At 31.8% G+C, this 14,947-nt stretch overlaps 1 protein-coding gene across 8 annotated transcripts in view; it reads left to right on the top strand.

The window, feature by feature from the left end:
* Positions 1–14,947, top strand: part of GPHN (gephyrin) — a 624,681-nt gene that overhangs the window by 393,316 nt on the left and 216,418 nt on the right. For 4 of the 8 annotated variants that reach the window (XM_065872423.1, XM_065872420.1, XM_065872418.1 and 1 more), the window contains one exon: positions 13,024–13,080. The exons of the other annotated variants lie outside the window; for them this stretch is intronic. In XM_065872423.1, coding sequence (XP_065728495.1) covers positions 13,024–13,080 — 57 coding nt within the window. The remainder of the gene's footprint in view (positions 1–13,023; positions 13,081–14,947) is intronic. 8 annotated transcript variants of the gene reach the window in all.

Genomic DNA, 14,947 nt, shown 5'->3' with positions numbered 1-14,947 from the left:
ATCTAGCACAAGATTAGAACACAAGTTGAGTTTGACATTGTTATTGTTACTGCATCTTGGATGGGATATTTATAATTTAGTACATATTACTGTTAGCCAAACCCCATAGAAATCCCCCTTCCATGTTTCAGATTAGGCATGCAATCTGTCATGTGTAGAAATATATGTGCGAATATGTTTTCTTTACATCGGAAATACAATACAGTCTTAAAAGATGAGCACTAGAAAGATCACTTGACTTGATAATAGGCGACCTGGATTCAGATGCTGACTTCTCTACTTAATTACTACACTGCATTAAGCAACTTGCTCAACTTCTCTGAGCTTTTTGTCTATGATGAAGCTGGTAATCCTTGCCTCCCCAACAGGGTTATTAATCTATTAGATAAGTCTTTGCCTGGTTCTGGGAAAGCAGTGGTGAGCAAATAACATTGTTCTTGGCTTTACAAACAGATAAAACAGGCAACTATAAATTATAATAAAGTATAATAAGTGCTATGATTTATCAGCAGGAGTACAGAATACTCTGGGAATAACCATCAGAAACACTTACCCTAGTCTTTGTGAAAACACAGAAGGGTTAAATAACCAAATTATGATTAAAAACTAACAGTTCCAACCTTTCCCTCTGTAGCTTTTTATCATGGGGCAGCATTTAAGATGAAAACTTTCTGTCCATTTGTATGTATGCATCTATTCCTGTGAGGTCAACAATACAATATTAAACGTTATTTTGAATTCACGTTTTTTATGCTCACTGCAATATAATTGTGCTTTGATTGTGCTTTGATCCTTTAAGATTCTCCAGCTATAGTGAGAACACGATCTGTAAAACATACAAAGTTTGGATTTCCTTTTCAGTACACTCATCACAATCTAACAAGGACAACAAGGTGTTATCTTTTCTAAACAGTTCTTCATAGAATGACATTGTCTCCAGCAAAAATTTATTTGCTGAAATGACATATTTTTCTGTATATGGAGAAAGTCGTTTCTCTTTCATATCAGATATTTTCTTTTAATGAAATCTGACTGAAATGACAATTGATTTTCACTTCTCTTGCTTGAGAACACAGTGAAGTATATTTTAAAAACAAACTTGGGATTTTAGTCTTTCATTGCCCTAAGTAAATTAGTGCCTAAGCCAAAAAAGTCAAATAGTATGTAGATTCTATGAATGGGCAATATCTAGAGGACTCAAGTTCTAAAATGGTGATAGTCTCCCAAAAATGGTTTGCTAAAAGAATAATTCTGTAACAAACTGCGTTTTAAAGTGAGCATGATCCACAACTTAAATGAGTTCTGATTTTCAATTATGAAAGGCAGCAGCACCTCTGTTAGAATCAAGAGGCTTGTTGTAGAGAATAATGACCAGAACAAAAAAGAAAAAAATTCCAAACTTCCAATCAATTCACCATTCCCTATAGATGTTATTAAAATAGAGAATTTTTTACAAAGACCAATTCAATTTTCCTTTTATTCCCTAAGCATCTGAAGTTTGACTAAAATAAGTAAATGAATAAATGTAATCTCTTGTCACATATTCCCTTGTACCTCAAAGGTTAGAATAGAATTTTGTGCCCAGACTAACCAGCAAGTTTTTTTTTCCTCTTAAGAAGAAAATATAAATTCTCCCTGTCTAATTAAAGTTTATAAAATAATTTAAATGTATATATTGAAATATCTTTAGGTAGTATGTGTTCATTTAATAATTAGTAATAATGTCTAATCTTATATTCAAACAAAATGCAGAATTATGACTTCTCTCTAGGCTTCTGTTATTGTCCTTTGAGCAAAAGAATTTATATTACTCTGGTTAAAGAATATTTTCTTAACTCAAAGTTTTTAATGTGTATGTCTGAAAGGCAGTGTGATTTCCTTTACATATAAAAATGGCATTATTTGATCCAGTAATATTTGATCCAGGGTAATATTTTCTCTGAGATTTTTTTCCTAGGATGTTAGCTTTTACAAACTATTCCATATTATCACCACTTTCCTTTGTGAACATCAGAGTGATTGTGTAATATGGCTAGTTCATTGGTTCCCAGGCCTCTGGAGAATGTCATGAAATTTCTAAAATTCTAGCCTAGATCAAGGCAATAACTGAGGACTGCAAATGATTTTCCACTATTTTTGAGAGCCTAAATAAAATCAGTAAGACTATACTAAACATCAGGTTTCTTTGCTTTTGTCTGAAGTCATGTCAACAATGGTATATCAACAACTGTTCAGCAGTTAATGACATTGTAGAAATGTATGGGTTCTACATGTGGAGTCAACAAACACCAAAAAGGTTGGGAAAAACTGAATTAATAACATTAATTAATTTAATAAAATACATCCTCTGGACATAAAAATATGTTTTTTTGTGTTCAAAGTTAACTGTCCCATGGGGCATTGGTTATTGAGCAATAATATTCTCAACGTTATTGGTCAGATCCAGCAGTTCTCAAACTTAATGGTCTCAGGACCTCTTTACAAACTTAAAAATTATTAAGGACCTCAAATAGCTTGTTTATGTGAGTTATAGTTGGTGATATTTACTGCACTTAAAATTAAAACTTAGAAATTTTTTAAATGTTTATTTATTTGCTTCAAAATGAGAATAATAAGGCCTTTCTATGTTAATATAAATAATACTGCTATGGGAAAAATAATATTTTCCAAAATTTTTAAAATCTAAAAAGGATGGCACTGTTTTACTTTTTTTTCACATTCATTTTGATGTCTGGTTTAATGGAAGGCAGGTAGATTCTCACATCTGCTTCTGTACTCAATCTGTTGTGATATGTTATTTTGGTTGAAGTATATGAAGAAACAAATCCAACCTCACAGATCCGTAGTTAGAAAAGAAAGGACTATCTTAATAACATTTTCTTATAATTGTGGATATTCTTTGACACTACATCAAAATTTTTCAATTAGTAGTCTATTAAAAGTTAGTTGAAGCGTAGGGCTTCCCTGGTGGCACAGTGGTTGAGAGTCCACCTGCCGATGCAGGGGACACGGGTTCGTGCCCCGGTCCGGGAAGATCCCACATGCCGCGGAGCGGCTGGGCCCGTGAATCATGGCCGCTGAGCCTGCGCGTCCGGAGCCTGAGCTCCGCAATGGGAGAGGCCACAACAGTGAGAGGCCCGCGTACCGCAAAAAAAAAAAAAAAGTTAGTTGAAGCGTAGAATCTAAAACCCTGTCAAGGACAATTTCATACTCCTATGTATTAAAATCTGTCGGGCACACTACTGTATATAAAATAAACAAGGATGTACTCTATAGCACAGGGAACTGTTCAATATCTTATAATAATCTATAATGGAAAAGAATCTGAGAAAGAATATATATATATATATATATATATATATATATATATATATATATATATATAAAACTGAATCACTTTGCTATGCACCTGAAACTAATACAACATTGTAAATCAACTATACTTCAATAAAAAGTTGTTTGTTCTGGGGAAAAAAAATCCATTGGTCTGTCCTGAACGTTTATTGGATCTTATATACAGGTATGATTTTGTAACATATTTTTTGATCACATGGAAAATATAAGTTCTTCCAAGTGTTGACTATATCCAAAATCATTTTAATTAATATAACCACCAAGCTCATTAAAAATGCCTTGAAAGCATTGGAAGCTCTCAAGCTCATGGTGATATACATTTTCCACAGTTCTAATTTTTGCTTAAAACGTAGAGTTTCTTCTTTGGCAAAAAAAAAAAAAAAAAAAAGCCAACAAATCTTGTCTGTTTTCCATGAATTGACAGTCTCATTTCATTCATTTTCAAGAAAATGTCTACCAGACATCTAAGTCTGAATAGTCATAGTTTGTCAGACATTGTTTCGAGTAAAAATGTTGTTCTGTGCAAAACCTGGCTAGTTCAGCTTGCAACTCAAACTATTGCCTAAGTACTTTAACCTGAGACAACTGTCATTCTTTCTTATGCAGCAGAAGTATTTTATTTCATACTTTCCATTTTGTCACATTCAAGGGACAAGCTTTAATTAAATTGAGTTAGTATTTACTGTTTCATTGAGGAAAGTGTTAAACTGTTAGTACATAGTGGTGAATAATACAATAACTATTCACACTATTTGGATCCACTGCCTTAATTTCTTACTATAGTACCAACCCACCATTGCTTTTGTACTATCGGTGCAAATGTCAACATAGTGTAAGAGACAAATAATGTCTTAGTATTATTATTAAAATAATTTGCCCTTGTGGACCCCTGAAAGGATCTCAGGGACCCTCACAGGTCTGTGGACCACACTTAAAGAACTGTTAGTATAATCAAATGAGCAGAGTGGTTTATGTTTCTTGGAAACATCCTGGGTCAAAATTATGTGTGTACTCTTTTTCATTTAGACCATGTTACGGTGGTATTCTCATTCCAGAGATCTTATTCTTTAGGAAAATGACCACTGGTACCATGCTTAATATAAATGATTCACCCTAGATTCATTCTAGGACAGGGAACAGAGTTTCTCATCCCTGATTCAAAATAATAGAAGACTTCACAAAGTCTTTTGAAGATACAACCAGAAAATGTAATTCCCAGCTAACTTTACTCATTTCCAATGTGATACTACTTCTATATTTGTATAGTAACTGATGTTTCCCTAGGGTCTCCTTTCTAATTATAGGTGCACAGAGAGCCCTCTTTTAAGTCATAACCTAGTTGATGGAAGATAATTTTATTAGAGATATCTTTGGGGATGACTTCTTTTTTTATAACTAGTTTGGAACATTTAAAATTGGTGAGATTTTAAATAAAAATACAATTTTCAGCTAATCTAAAAAAATCAGATTGACAGGGCTTCCCTGGTGGCGCAGTGGTTGAGAGTCCTCCTGCCAATGCAGGGAACACGGGTTCGTACCCCGGTCCGGGAAGATCCCACATACCACGGAGTGGCTGGGCCCGTGAGCCATGGCCGCTGAGCCTGCGCGTCCGGAGCCTGTGCTCCGCAGCGGGAGAGGCCACAAAACTGAGAGGCCCATGTACCTCAAAAAAAAAAAAAAAATCAGATTGACATTACTGGGCCAGCACGACATATATCAGTACTCAGCTGGCATTCTTTATACCCTCCAGCCGACTTTACTTATTTGCATTAAATGCCTGGCTCCTATAGACTTTTGAGTAACTGATTTCCACTCTCATTCATTATTGTCTAGTTTCTCCTCATTTATAACAGCATATTTATTTTGCTATTTATTCTAGTTTGATAGCAAACAGATTTTTGAGACTTCAAAAAAAGGATTGTTTTCATATCATTTCTAACAGGAGAGACACTATCCAGTATGGTAAATTAGTTGTTGACACTTTGAAGAAAACTAAAACCAAATAGTAATAATATATTTTAGCTATGAATTTTGAGTTTACAAATTATTTTAAATGATTGTTCTTTGACATTCTGCTAAATATACAGGATTTTACATTGATTTCTGTTTTTCATTCATCTGATTAAGTGTCCCCTCTACCTTTATGTACAATGAAAATTGAAAATGGAATTCGCCCCATCTTTTTCTTATTATTTAATGCTCACAGAATTAAATTTATCATTGAAACTAAGAATAACTTAACTGTGAAGTGTACAGTCGCCACTTTGGAATCTGAGTTACAAATGAAATTTGATTAGCTAGCCTGAGAAGATATAGCTAACCAGAAATTATTAGCTATAGAGTTATCAGTTTTATAGTTTAGACAGTCTATAAGTGGCATGGTCTTTTATTTTTTAATTTTAAAAAAGTAATATACATGCTCATTTTAGAAAATTAATATAAGCAAAAAAAAAAAAAAAAGAGTTCCTGTAAGACTGCCTTTAATAAATAACAACTGTTAAAACTTTGCTTATGTCATTCTGGTTTTTTTTCCTATGCATTCAAATATTTTATATAAATGAATCATGATAGCAAGGCAGTGATTAAGAGCTCTGGTTCCAGAGTCTCCAGGCTTGGCAATGAATCTCAGCTTTATCACTTACTAAACGTGTGGCTTTCAGAACGTTACTTCACTTCTATAACCTTAATCATCTGTAAAATGAAAAATAATAATACTATTTGCCTCATAGGGTTGTTGTAAAGTTTAAATTTTAAAATGCATATACATCACTTACCACAGTGTTTGAAATATAAGAAACGATCAGTAAATGTTAGCTATTGTTATGAAACTATATTTTAACCTGTCTCATTCATTTAGTAACATTCTTTCTATGTCATGTACATCTTTACATGTTTTTAAATTATCTTCTTCAACATTAATATCAATTATTGTTCAGTATTCAAATTTGTGGGTATAGCATAGTTTTTTTCACCAGTCCCTATTTTGCATATTTTAGTTGTTACCTATTTCCTAGTTTTAAATATAATGCTGTGATAGTCTTCTGGAAGTGAAGTGTTTTAGAATCTTCTCTTAATTAAACTTAGCAACTTGTATTAATTCTACCTTTGTTGAAAGCATATGCCAAACTTTTAGGCCCATGGTTCCCATAATTCATATGGATATCAGGAAGAGATCATTTTTGCATCTTCATGAATTCAATTTAATGATATTCTGGAAGGAGCAGTCTTTAGCATTTGCCTTTGACAGATTTACTGACAGATATTTTAAAAATTATGGATCCAAAGTTGTTTGAAAAGTCAACAGTATTGAGTATATAAAAGTATTGCACTATCAGGCACCAAATATTGAGTATCAGCCCTAGTCTGCCACTTTATACCTTTGTTAGAACTAGTAAACCTCAGTTTCTATATCTGTAACATCATGATACTAAATTAAGTAGCCTCTAAAGTCCCTTCTAGACCTATAATTCTGTTTGCAATAAGTTTCTACACTGACTGAATAAATATTATCATTCTCTTTAGCCCTTCTGTCTGATATTATGTTAATATCCAATTAATGTAAAATAATTTACATTTATTTCAGCTTTTGCATTTCATGCTACTACATAAAGTTAAAGATTATGAAGTGAAAACGTTCTAACTTAGTTTAAGATCTTTCTCAGTTAGGTCAAGCTTTGTCTTTGTTAAGTGGAATATTGATTTCTCTTGGTATTCACTAGCATTTTGTTTAAGTTATAGGATTTGTGTAAAAGCAGCTCAACAAAAGTAATCTGTGCCATCATTATTTCACCAGCAGAATTGATTAGATATAGCCATTATTCAAATCTATATAGTTAACGGCCCATGTCTCATTCATGACTTTAATAGACAACATATACCAAACTAAATTATTTTCTAGATCTTTATATTTTTAAATGATACATATTCTAAAATTGGCCATGTATTTTCTTGCCCAAAACTTCAGGATTATCTGCTCTCCCTTTTCATCCTACTTTCATTAAAGACAAAACACACATTAATTCAGAAATTCATTCAATGAATATTTTTAGTGAATATTATGTCAAGTACTGTGCTAGGTTTTGGGAATATAGCAATGCAAAGACTTACTAACCATGACCTCAAGGATCTTATAGTGGAGCAGATGTGAAAAAGAAAAAAAAAAATTACAACAAATCTATCAAAGCTTTGATAGCCTAAAAAAGCTCTTCTAATCTTATAGGGGAAAAAAAAAGAAATAAAGTGAGTAAAGGGCAGGAATAGCCATTTCATAAAAAGAATTAAATTCAGCAAATAATTATGTGGGAAAAAAATGTACCCTCACAGAAATCTGTTAAAAATTTTGTAGTCAAATTGGTAACTATTTTTAAATTATAATCATCCATGCTATAATGAGCAGTGACATGAATATTCCTAGTCACACTAGTAGGAATATAAATTTGTATAACCTTGCAAGCAAACTATATATATAAAAAATTTTGTGTTTTAACCAATCATATTATTTGCAGAAATTTTTCAATGGAAGTTATGAAAGAGGACATGAAAGACTTATGTACAAGATTATTTTTATCACAGCATTATTCATATTCATGAAAAATTAGAACCAACCTTAATGTCTATGGTTAAATGACTTGTATAATAATATGTATATATATGAGTTATTTATATAACCTAAAAAATCATATCTTTAAGAATATTTAATGACAAAGGAAAATGCTCAAAATAAAATATGTAGTTTTAAAAAGTAGTAAACAAAATTGCATAGGGATTAAATTACAGGTTATTTTATAATCTATATTATTTTTTAAACCAGAAAAGTGTAAGTTTTTGTTGGTTTGTTTTGTTATGTAGACAGGTTCTGGCAATGATGAGGATGGATGTCTTTTGCCTGCTTTTCAGATTTAAGGCAAATCTTCATAAAGCCAACTATTTGTGTTTGTAAGTCTGTTTATACCAGAGCATTTTTATATGCAGGCTAAGCCATTCTAAATCTTGCTGGATAGAAAATTATATTTCAATGGAAGTTTGAAAATAAACTTTTTTCTATCTCCTACACAAATAATAAATAATTCTTAAAAACATACTATTTAAAACTTATCTATTTCAAAATGCCTAATAAATTTTTTATACCATACCTGTGATGGGCTTCATTATTTCTTTTTAGACAGATACGAAACTTGGGGAAAAAGAGCATGGATTGAATTATTCTCTGGCTAGTGGGCAGGAAATAACTTGCTTAAAAGTCTAATTTTGTATAGATTGTATTATTTTGGAATCAAAGCTATTATAGAAACTTAGGGATCAAAATTATAAATGTACAGTAAAATGTAAATAAATATTTGAAATGTTAATAAACCATTAGAAATCGGAGCCTTTAAAATAAAGGATCTCCTAAGTATAAAAATTTTTCATAAGTGGGTGGGGCAGTTGGTAGAGCTGTGACTTGCTACCAAGATTCTAATTTTTGACTTAATTCTTCATTATTCTTTGCAATATTTCCTTGAACTTCTCTATTCTTTTATTGGTTTGCCTTTCTCCAGAAATGCATTAGAGTGTTTATTTTTTCCCGACACACTTATAGAATTATTGCTTCTCTTACTTTCATTTCTTTCTTTCCTCTTTTTTACTTTGCCTTAATAAATCACAAATGAAGCAGAATTGTTTTACAATGAAGCACCAGTTTTACTGAAAGGGCTGAAATATAGTGAATTGAAATATTAACCAGATCCCCACAAGAATTTCTTTATTTACAAGAGTTTGTTTAAATTTTGAGTTCTCAAGTAAAACTTTTTTAAAAACCTCCTTCTCCAGTCACAACTACCAGAAGCAATCTATAGCTGTACCAATATGTACTGAGTGATATTGGTTGGAAGAGAAACAATTTCTAAAAAAAAAAGTTTTCTTTCCTGTCACTGATACCCATACTTTAAAAAAGAAACTGGCATAATAAAATAGGATTAAAAATGTCTGTCTCTCAGGGTAGTTCTGAATGTTTTAAGTTAGATAATTCTAAAAATAAAACAATTCAATCCCTAGGACAAACAAACAGAATTTTTTTTAATCTGTACAATCTTAATCTAAATCAATACAAAATATATCAGGGGAGAAAAGGGGGAAATCTACATTAGTCATTCAATAATGAGAGCCCAAATTTAATGAAGAGACCTGAGAGCCAGAGAATCTAATATAAGCTATGCTTTTTTTATTGATATGTCTCCAAAAAGCTAATGGACCTCTCTAAGACCTGCGTTCTCTCATCAATAAAACAAACACACAAAATATATAAACTTTTCTCACAGTTCTTCACCAAACATCTTGCAGCTAAAGAGATGTGTTAATGCATACATCCAGCGATATGGGTGCCTACCTTAAGTGGCTTCTACAACCCCAAAATTCCTTAAAGTTTCATATTTTATTTCAAAAATCAATACAAAGTTGGATTTCTACTCCAAAATCTTGTTTTTGCCTTTAAAAAATATTACACTTACAACTACTTATTATTGGCAAGAGAGATGAGGGTGAGATGGGGTAATTTTCTACTTTGTTAATAATGGAAATAATTTTACAGTGAGCTCAGTTTTGGAGAACTGAGCTAAATCAAAGGGAATCAACAGTCCGTATTGTGTTAGCACCCAGGCCATTTCTTTTGTTGCATGATATATCTAAAATTCAAGCTCTTATTTAAAAAAGTGAATACAAATAACAGTCATTTCACTACTTTAGTAACCACATCCTGGTAATTAATTCCTGAGGATAGATTACCCAGTAATTAATTCCTGAAGAAATATTCCCAGAATGTTGCAAAACAGGTGATATAGTGCAATCTTTTCAGACAATTTTTAATGGATATCTTGTTAAATATATTTAGGCTGAGAGGCTGAATAGAAGATTGAAATGATTTTGATCCTCCGATTTATGTCTTAACAATCTCAGTAAAAATATTTTTAAAAGGATTTCTTCAGGGTACAAAAATCATTAGTGATAATATTTTTTGTTTTGCAGGTAACATTTTAGTTTTCATATATCATTATTATAAACTAATAATCTCAACCAACCTGTAATCCCTACAGTTCTTTACATCCAATTCTCAAACTTCATTTATATTGCAGTGATCTTGTATGTAGTATAAACATTGCAGTTTAGCCTCTCTTAGTTATTGATACAGAATGTTTATAGCCTCATAGAAAAATATGTATAAAATTAGCTAACAATGTGAGGCTTTTATAATTATCATGAAGAGTGAAGTTCATTTTATTCAAATGCTAATCTTTTGTGATTTCTTTTAAATTCTAATCAAAGAAAAATAGTAATCAGGTATCTGGATTAGCTGTGAATTTCTTTTATTTATACTACTCCATAATTGATGATTAAGGGTTGACTAGCATAAATGAGAGCATTATGTCTTAAAATCTATCGATTTGACTTTTCTCTACAACTCAAATTTTAGTATATGTGACAAATCTTTTTCATATTCTTTCTGAAGTTTTTCAATATTAGGGATAATTTCTCATTAATTAGGGATAACAATCTTCCTGTTATGATAATTTCTCATTAATTAGGGATAACAGTCTTCCTGTTACGATAGTTAAGGATTCACAAAATCAGATTTAAATACAGAAAATTGGTGTCAAGCATTGACAGATGAGCTGTCTGCTCCTAAAAGTCTTTGTGTAAATTGGTATATAGTCTGTTTTTCATGTTCAGAGTTCAATGGTGATTGTCTTTTCTCTTCTTATATTTCATTCTTTAAGCTTCTGTACTTGCACTTGCATTTGGAATTGAAATGATTTAGGAAAACTTTCATTCATACATTAATGTGGTAACATAAAATTTCTTCCATAAATGAGATAGATAGACAAACAGACACACAGGGACATGTATACATATACATCCTATTATAAGCATCAGGTTTTTTCCAACCCATTTATTTCCAGGCCTATTAAGGGAATACAGCTTTAAAGTAGAAACCAGGAATGGTGGTGGTCTTAGATTTGTCATTAATGTCCTGTGTAACCTTGAAGAAACTACCTCATGTTGCTGGACTTGATGTAATTTTAAGCTTTCCAGAAATAAAAGATAATGTAGAAAATGGTGTTCACTTGTTACTATATAACAATGCAGTTTCTAAAAGTTTTCAGAAAGCAGCATGAAACATTAGACTTTATATTTTTTTATAGAAAACTACGTTGTTTATAATCAAGATATTGTGTCAATTTAAAATGGAAAATAGCTTTTGATATAAAGATGTTCTCTGAAATCAAAGAAAATAGCATAAGAAAATGACTAAATAATATGAACTCACTGTCCATCCAGAGGCCCTTTCTTATAGACTGTTTCCATTCTAATTAGTATCCACTGTTTCTAAATTTAAGAACTCTGTTCAACCAAGAAGGGTAAGAATCAGTGATTATCTTTAGGGTACGAAATTTAATTAATGTTGAAGGATTAGTAAAAACTATTTATATCAAATAAAACCAAAAGTTGACAGAATTCTTATGGATCAGGATGCTTTTTTTCAAAGTGAAAATCCAATTTTCTCAGTATTATTCCTAAGCAATCTACTTATGCTATCAGAGATGTCCTAAAAGGGATAAGACAATCTATAGCCTGTCTCCAGAAACTATAATTTTGTAGCACGGTCAGATTTCTTATTTTTCCTGAGGACTTTAACACTGGGAATTTGGCATCACAATGATACTTCATCAGTTGTCTCCTAATACAAGCAAGAGAATCACAACTAACTTGAGCTATGCTGCTCTGAATGGAGACCGTTATTCTGCACATGTAGGAATCCATTAATGTAAAAGCACTTGGTCTGAAGCTTCCCTTCCAATCTCCCCCCTACTCTTTTTTAGTTTGACTTCCTCTTTAACCAAAATATTATTGTTACAGCTCTATTAAAAAGCAAAGGGATTTCTAATTTATACCTAATCTAATAGGTATATTAGATTGGGTTTAGAATCTTCCTTTTCTCATTTACACAGTGAGGTGAAACAAATTTTTAAAATAGCAGCTTTACTTTTCTTTTTTTCCTATCTTACCCAAAAGGAAAAAATAACTGAAAACTTTGAGGGAGTAAATGTATCTAACTTTGGTCTGGCATTAAAATTTTCTGGTTGGGCAGCACAATTGTTTAATTGGAATCTCAGTGACAGCTGAACAACCTCAATGCTTGGGTTAACAAGCAGAGGAGCTTCATTCTGTCACCTGTCAAGAATGATGCTTGTCAGGACTGATCTTTCCACTTAAGGAACACTCGTGTTTCTAGTCATAGCACTGATGTTTTCTGATATTACAATGGAATAGACACTAAAGGAGACTAAGTTTTCTGCATAGGTATATTTGTAATTCTTTGTTTTTCATAAGCCAAATGCAAATGTAACACTACTCCAGATACTGCTTCATAAGAAGTCCCCAAGATAACCAAAAGTAAGTGCCCATTTCCTTATCTTAGGAATAGTGTCATAACAAAGACTGAATTCTAGTGACCAACCTATCTGCAGAGCATGTCATATAGCCTCTGGGTTAGTTAACTCCTTGGCTTGGCCTCCTAAGATGTATCTCAAAGAGTCAATTGATGTTTTTGCATGTATTATTTAGTAATGTTTAGAAAAATTTTTAAGTTCACTTTTTCTTTATTCTGTCTTTTTTACCCATCTTCCCTCATTGTAGCAAATTAGACGGCCGGATGAAAGCAAAGGAGTTGCTAGTAGAGTTGGATCCCTCAAAGTAAATATGTTTCTAACATTTTTTGGCAAGATTTCGTCTATAGCCTACACTTCTTCCTTTTTGGAGGGTGGTGGGAGGAAGGGGGCTTTTTCCATTTTTCACCATCCCATTTTGTTTTATTTTAATATTTTTATTGGCTGTTGGATCATATTTTTTTTTGTTTGTTTCAGCTACACATAGAGCAACCAGCTGAAGGCAAGCTGCCAAATAACTAGCTTTGAGTGGCACCACAAACAATAAAAAGGGCACTGCCTCATTACGGGTGCCTGTAATTTGGGGTTCTAGAGTAAACCGTTCCTCTGATTGATGTCACTGACTATGTGTTAAGTTCCTGTTACACAGAGAACTAATATTTTCAGAATGTTATATGCCCTTTTTACTTTTTTTTGTTAAATGTTATTTTAGTGTCATTACCATTTGTAGTTCATTCCAGAAAATAATTATTATGAGTTAATAGCATGTATATTTTATATATATATATGTATATATATATATATAATCTTAAGAATTAGAAAAGGAATTTCATATGATGCTAGCTAGTATAGGGGCTCACATATAGCTAATAGTAAGCATTCTTAATCCCCTTTGTTTTATTTGTTAAAAGTTAAAAAATTTATATAACAATCAACAGAAACTGATATATATATATATATATATATATATATATATATATATATATATATATATATATGTTTGCCCATTTGTGTATGTGACCTACAAATACACCACCTAAAGATTTCTGATCTAATGGTCCCATTTGGTAGTCGTTAAATATCCATTTGGTCAATTTATCTTGGGCATTCGATACTCTAACATTTAATCACAATGAAAGGTAAATAAATTATCACCCTTAAGAGATATAGACATAGCCAATTAATCACTTTTAATGCTGCCACTATAAATGCAAGTTAGAAAATTTGCTGAATTTTAAAAATATGCAGAGAAATCTCCCTCAATATTAACCACTTCTTCTATCTCAGTCCCACTTGTCCTTACAGCAATAGTAACTGCTAAATTAATCAAAATGACATAATTCACTGTACTGGGATGTCCCAAAATTCAATAACTACTTTGAGGCTAATATTAAGTCATTTTAAAATTTTACACACCTCCAATTTATTTCCATTTAACAATTTATGAAGCACTGATTTCTGCACTCTTTTCTCTCCTTGCCTCTTCTGCCTTCTTAATTTTACTTTTTTGTTGTTGTTTATTTATGTGTGTGCACACACATGAGTGCACATGGATGAGGGTGTGTCTGTATGTTTGTGTCCTTTATTCCAAACAAGCCATCTTCTCTGTTCTCTAACACTGCTATATACTGGGTAGCATTTTTGTAGTTGTTGTTACTTCACTAAGAATAATCAGAGGGGATGGGAAGTGTCTATTATATACCTATTTCAGAAGCGAGGCAAGCTAAAATTATTTAGTCAGAAAAATATGACTTTATGTATCTTGATGATATATCAGTAGCATTCCTCACTGTCTACCTGTGAGGTATCATATTTTAATTTTTTAAGGGAAGATAAATCCATTATTGTTGAGACTATTAATTATGACTCAGATTCAAGTGAAAAGGTGCAGATGGACATAACTTTTTGGAAATGACTGATAGTGAAATAGAGATAAAATGGCATCCATACTGCAGCACCATCTGTTATAAACTGGATTGTGTGTGCGAGTACACGTGTGTTTATCTCGAAGTTCAGCTTTTGGATGTGTAGAACTTCAAGTTGTGATTGTATGTTTATTGTTTTTAAGTGTATATACAATATGATTATGTGTATACACATAAATATGTATAAGAACAAAATATACATTTTAGGGTTCAATCAGTTTATTTGAATATGGATGCAGACTTAAATCA

Source organism: Phocoena phocoena, chromosome 2 (assembly GCF_963924675.1).
Source record: "Phocoena phocoena chromosome 2, mPhoPho1.1, whole genome shotgun sequence".
NCBI lineage: Eukaryota > Metazoa > Chordata > Mammalia > Artiodactyla > Phocoenidae > Phocoena > Phocoena phocoena.
The sequence above is the reverse complement of the archived record's forward strand: the minus strand, read 5'-3'. Positions and strand labels throughout refer to the sequence as shown.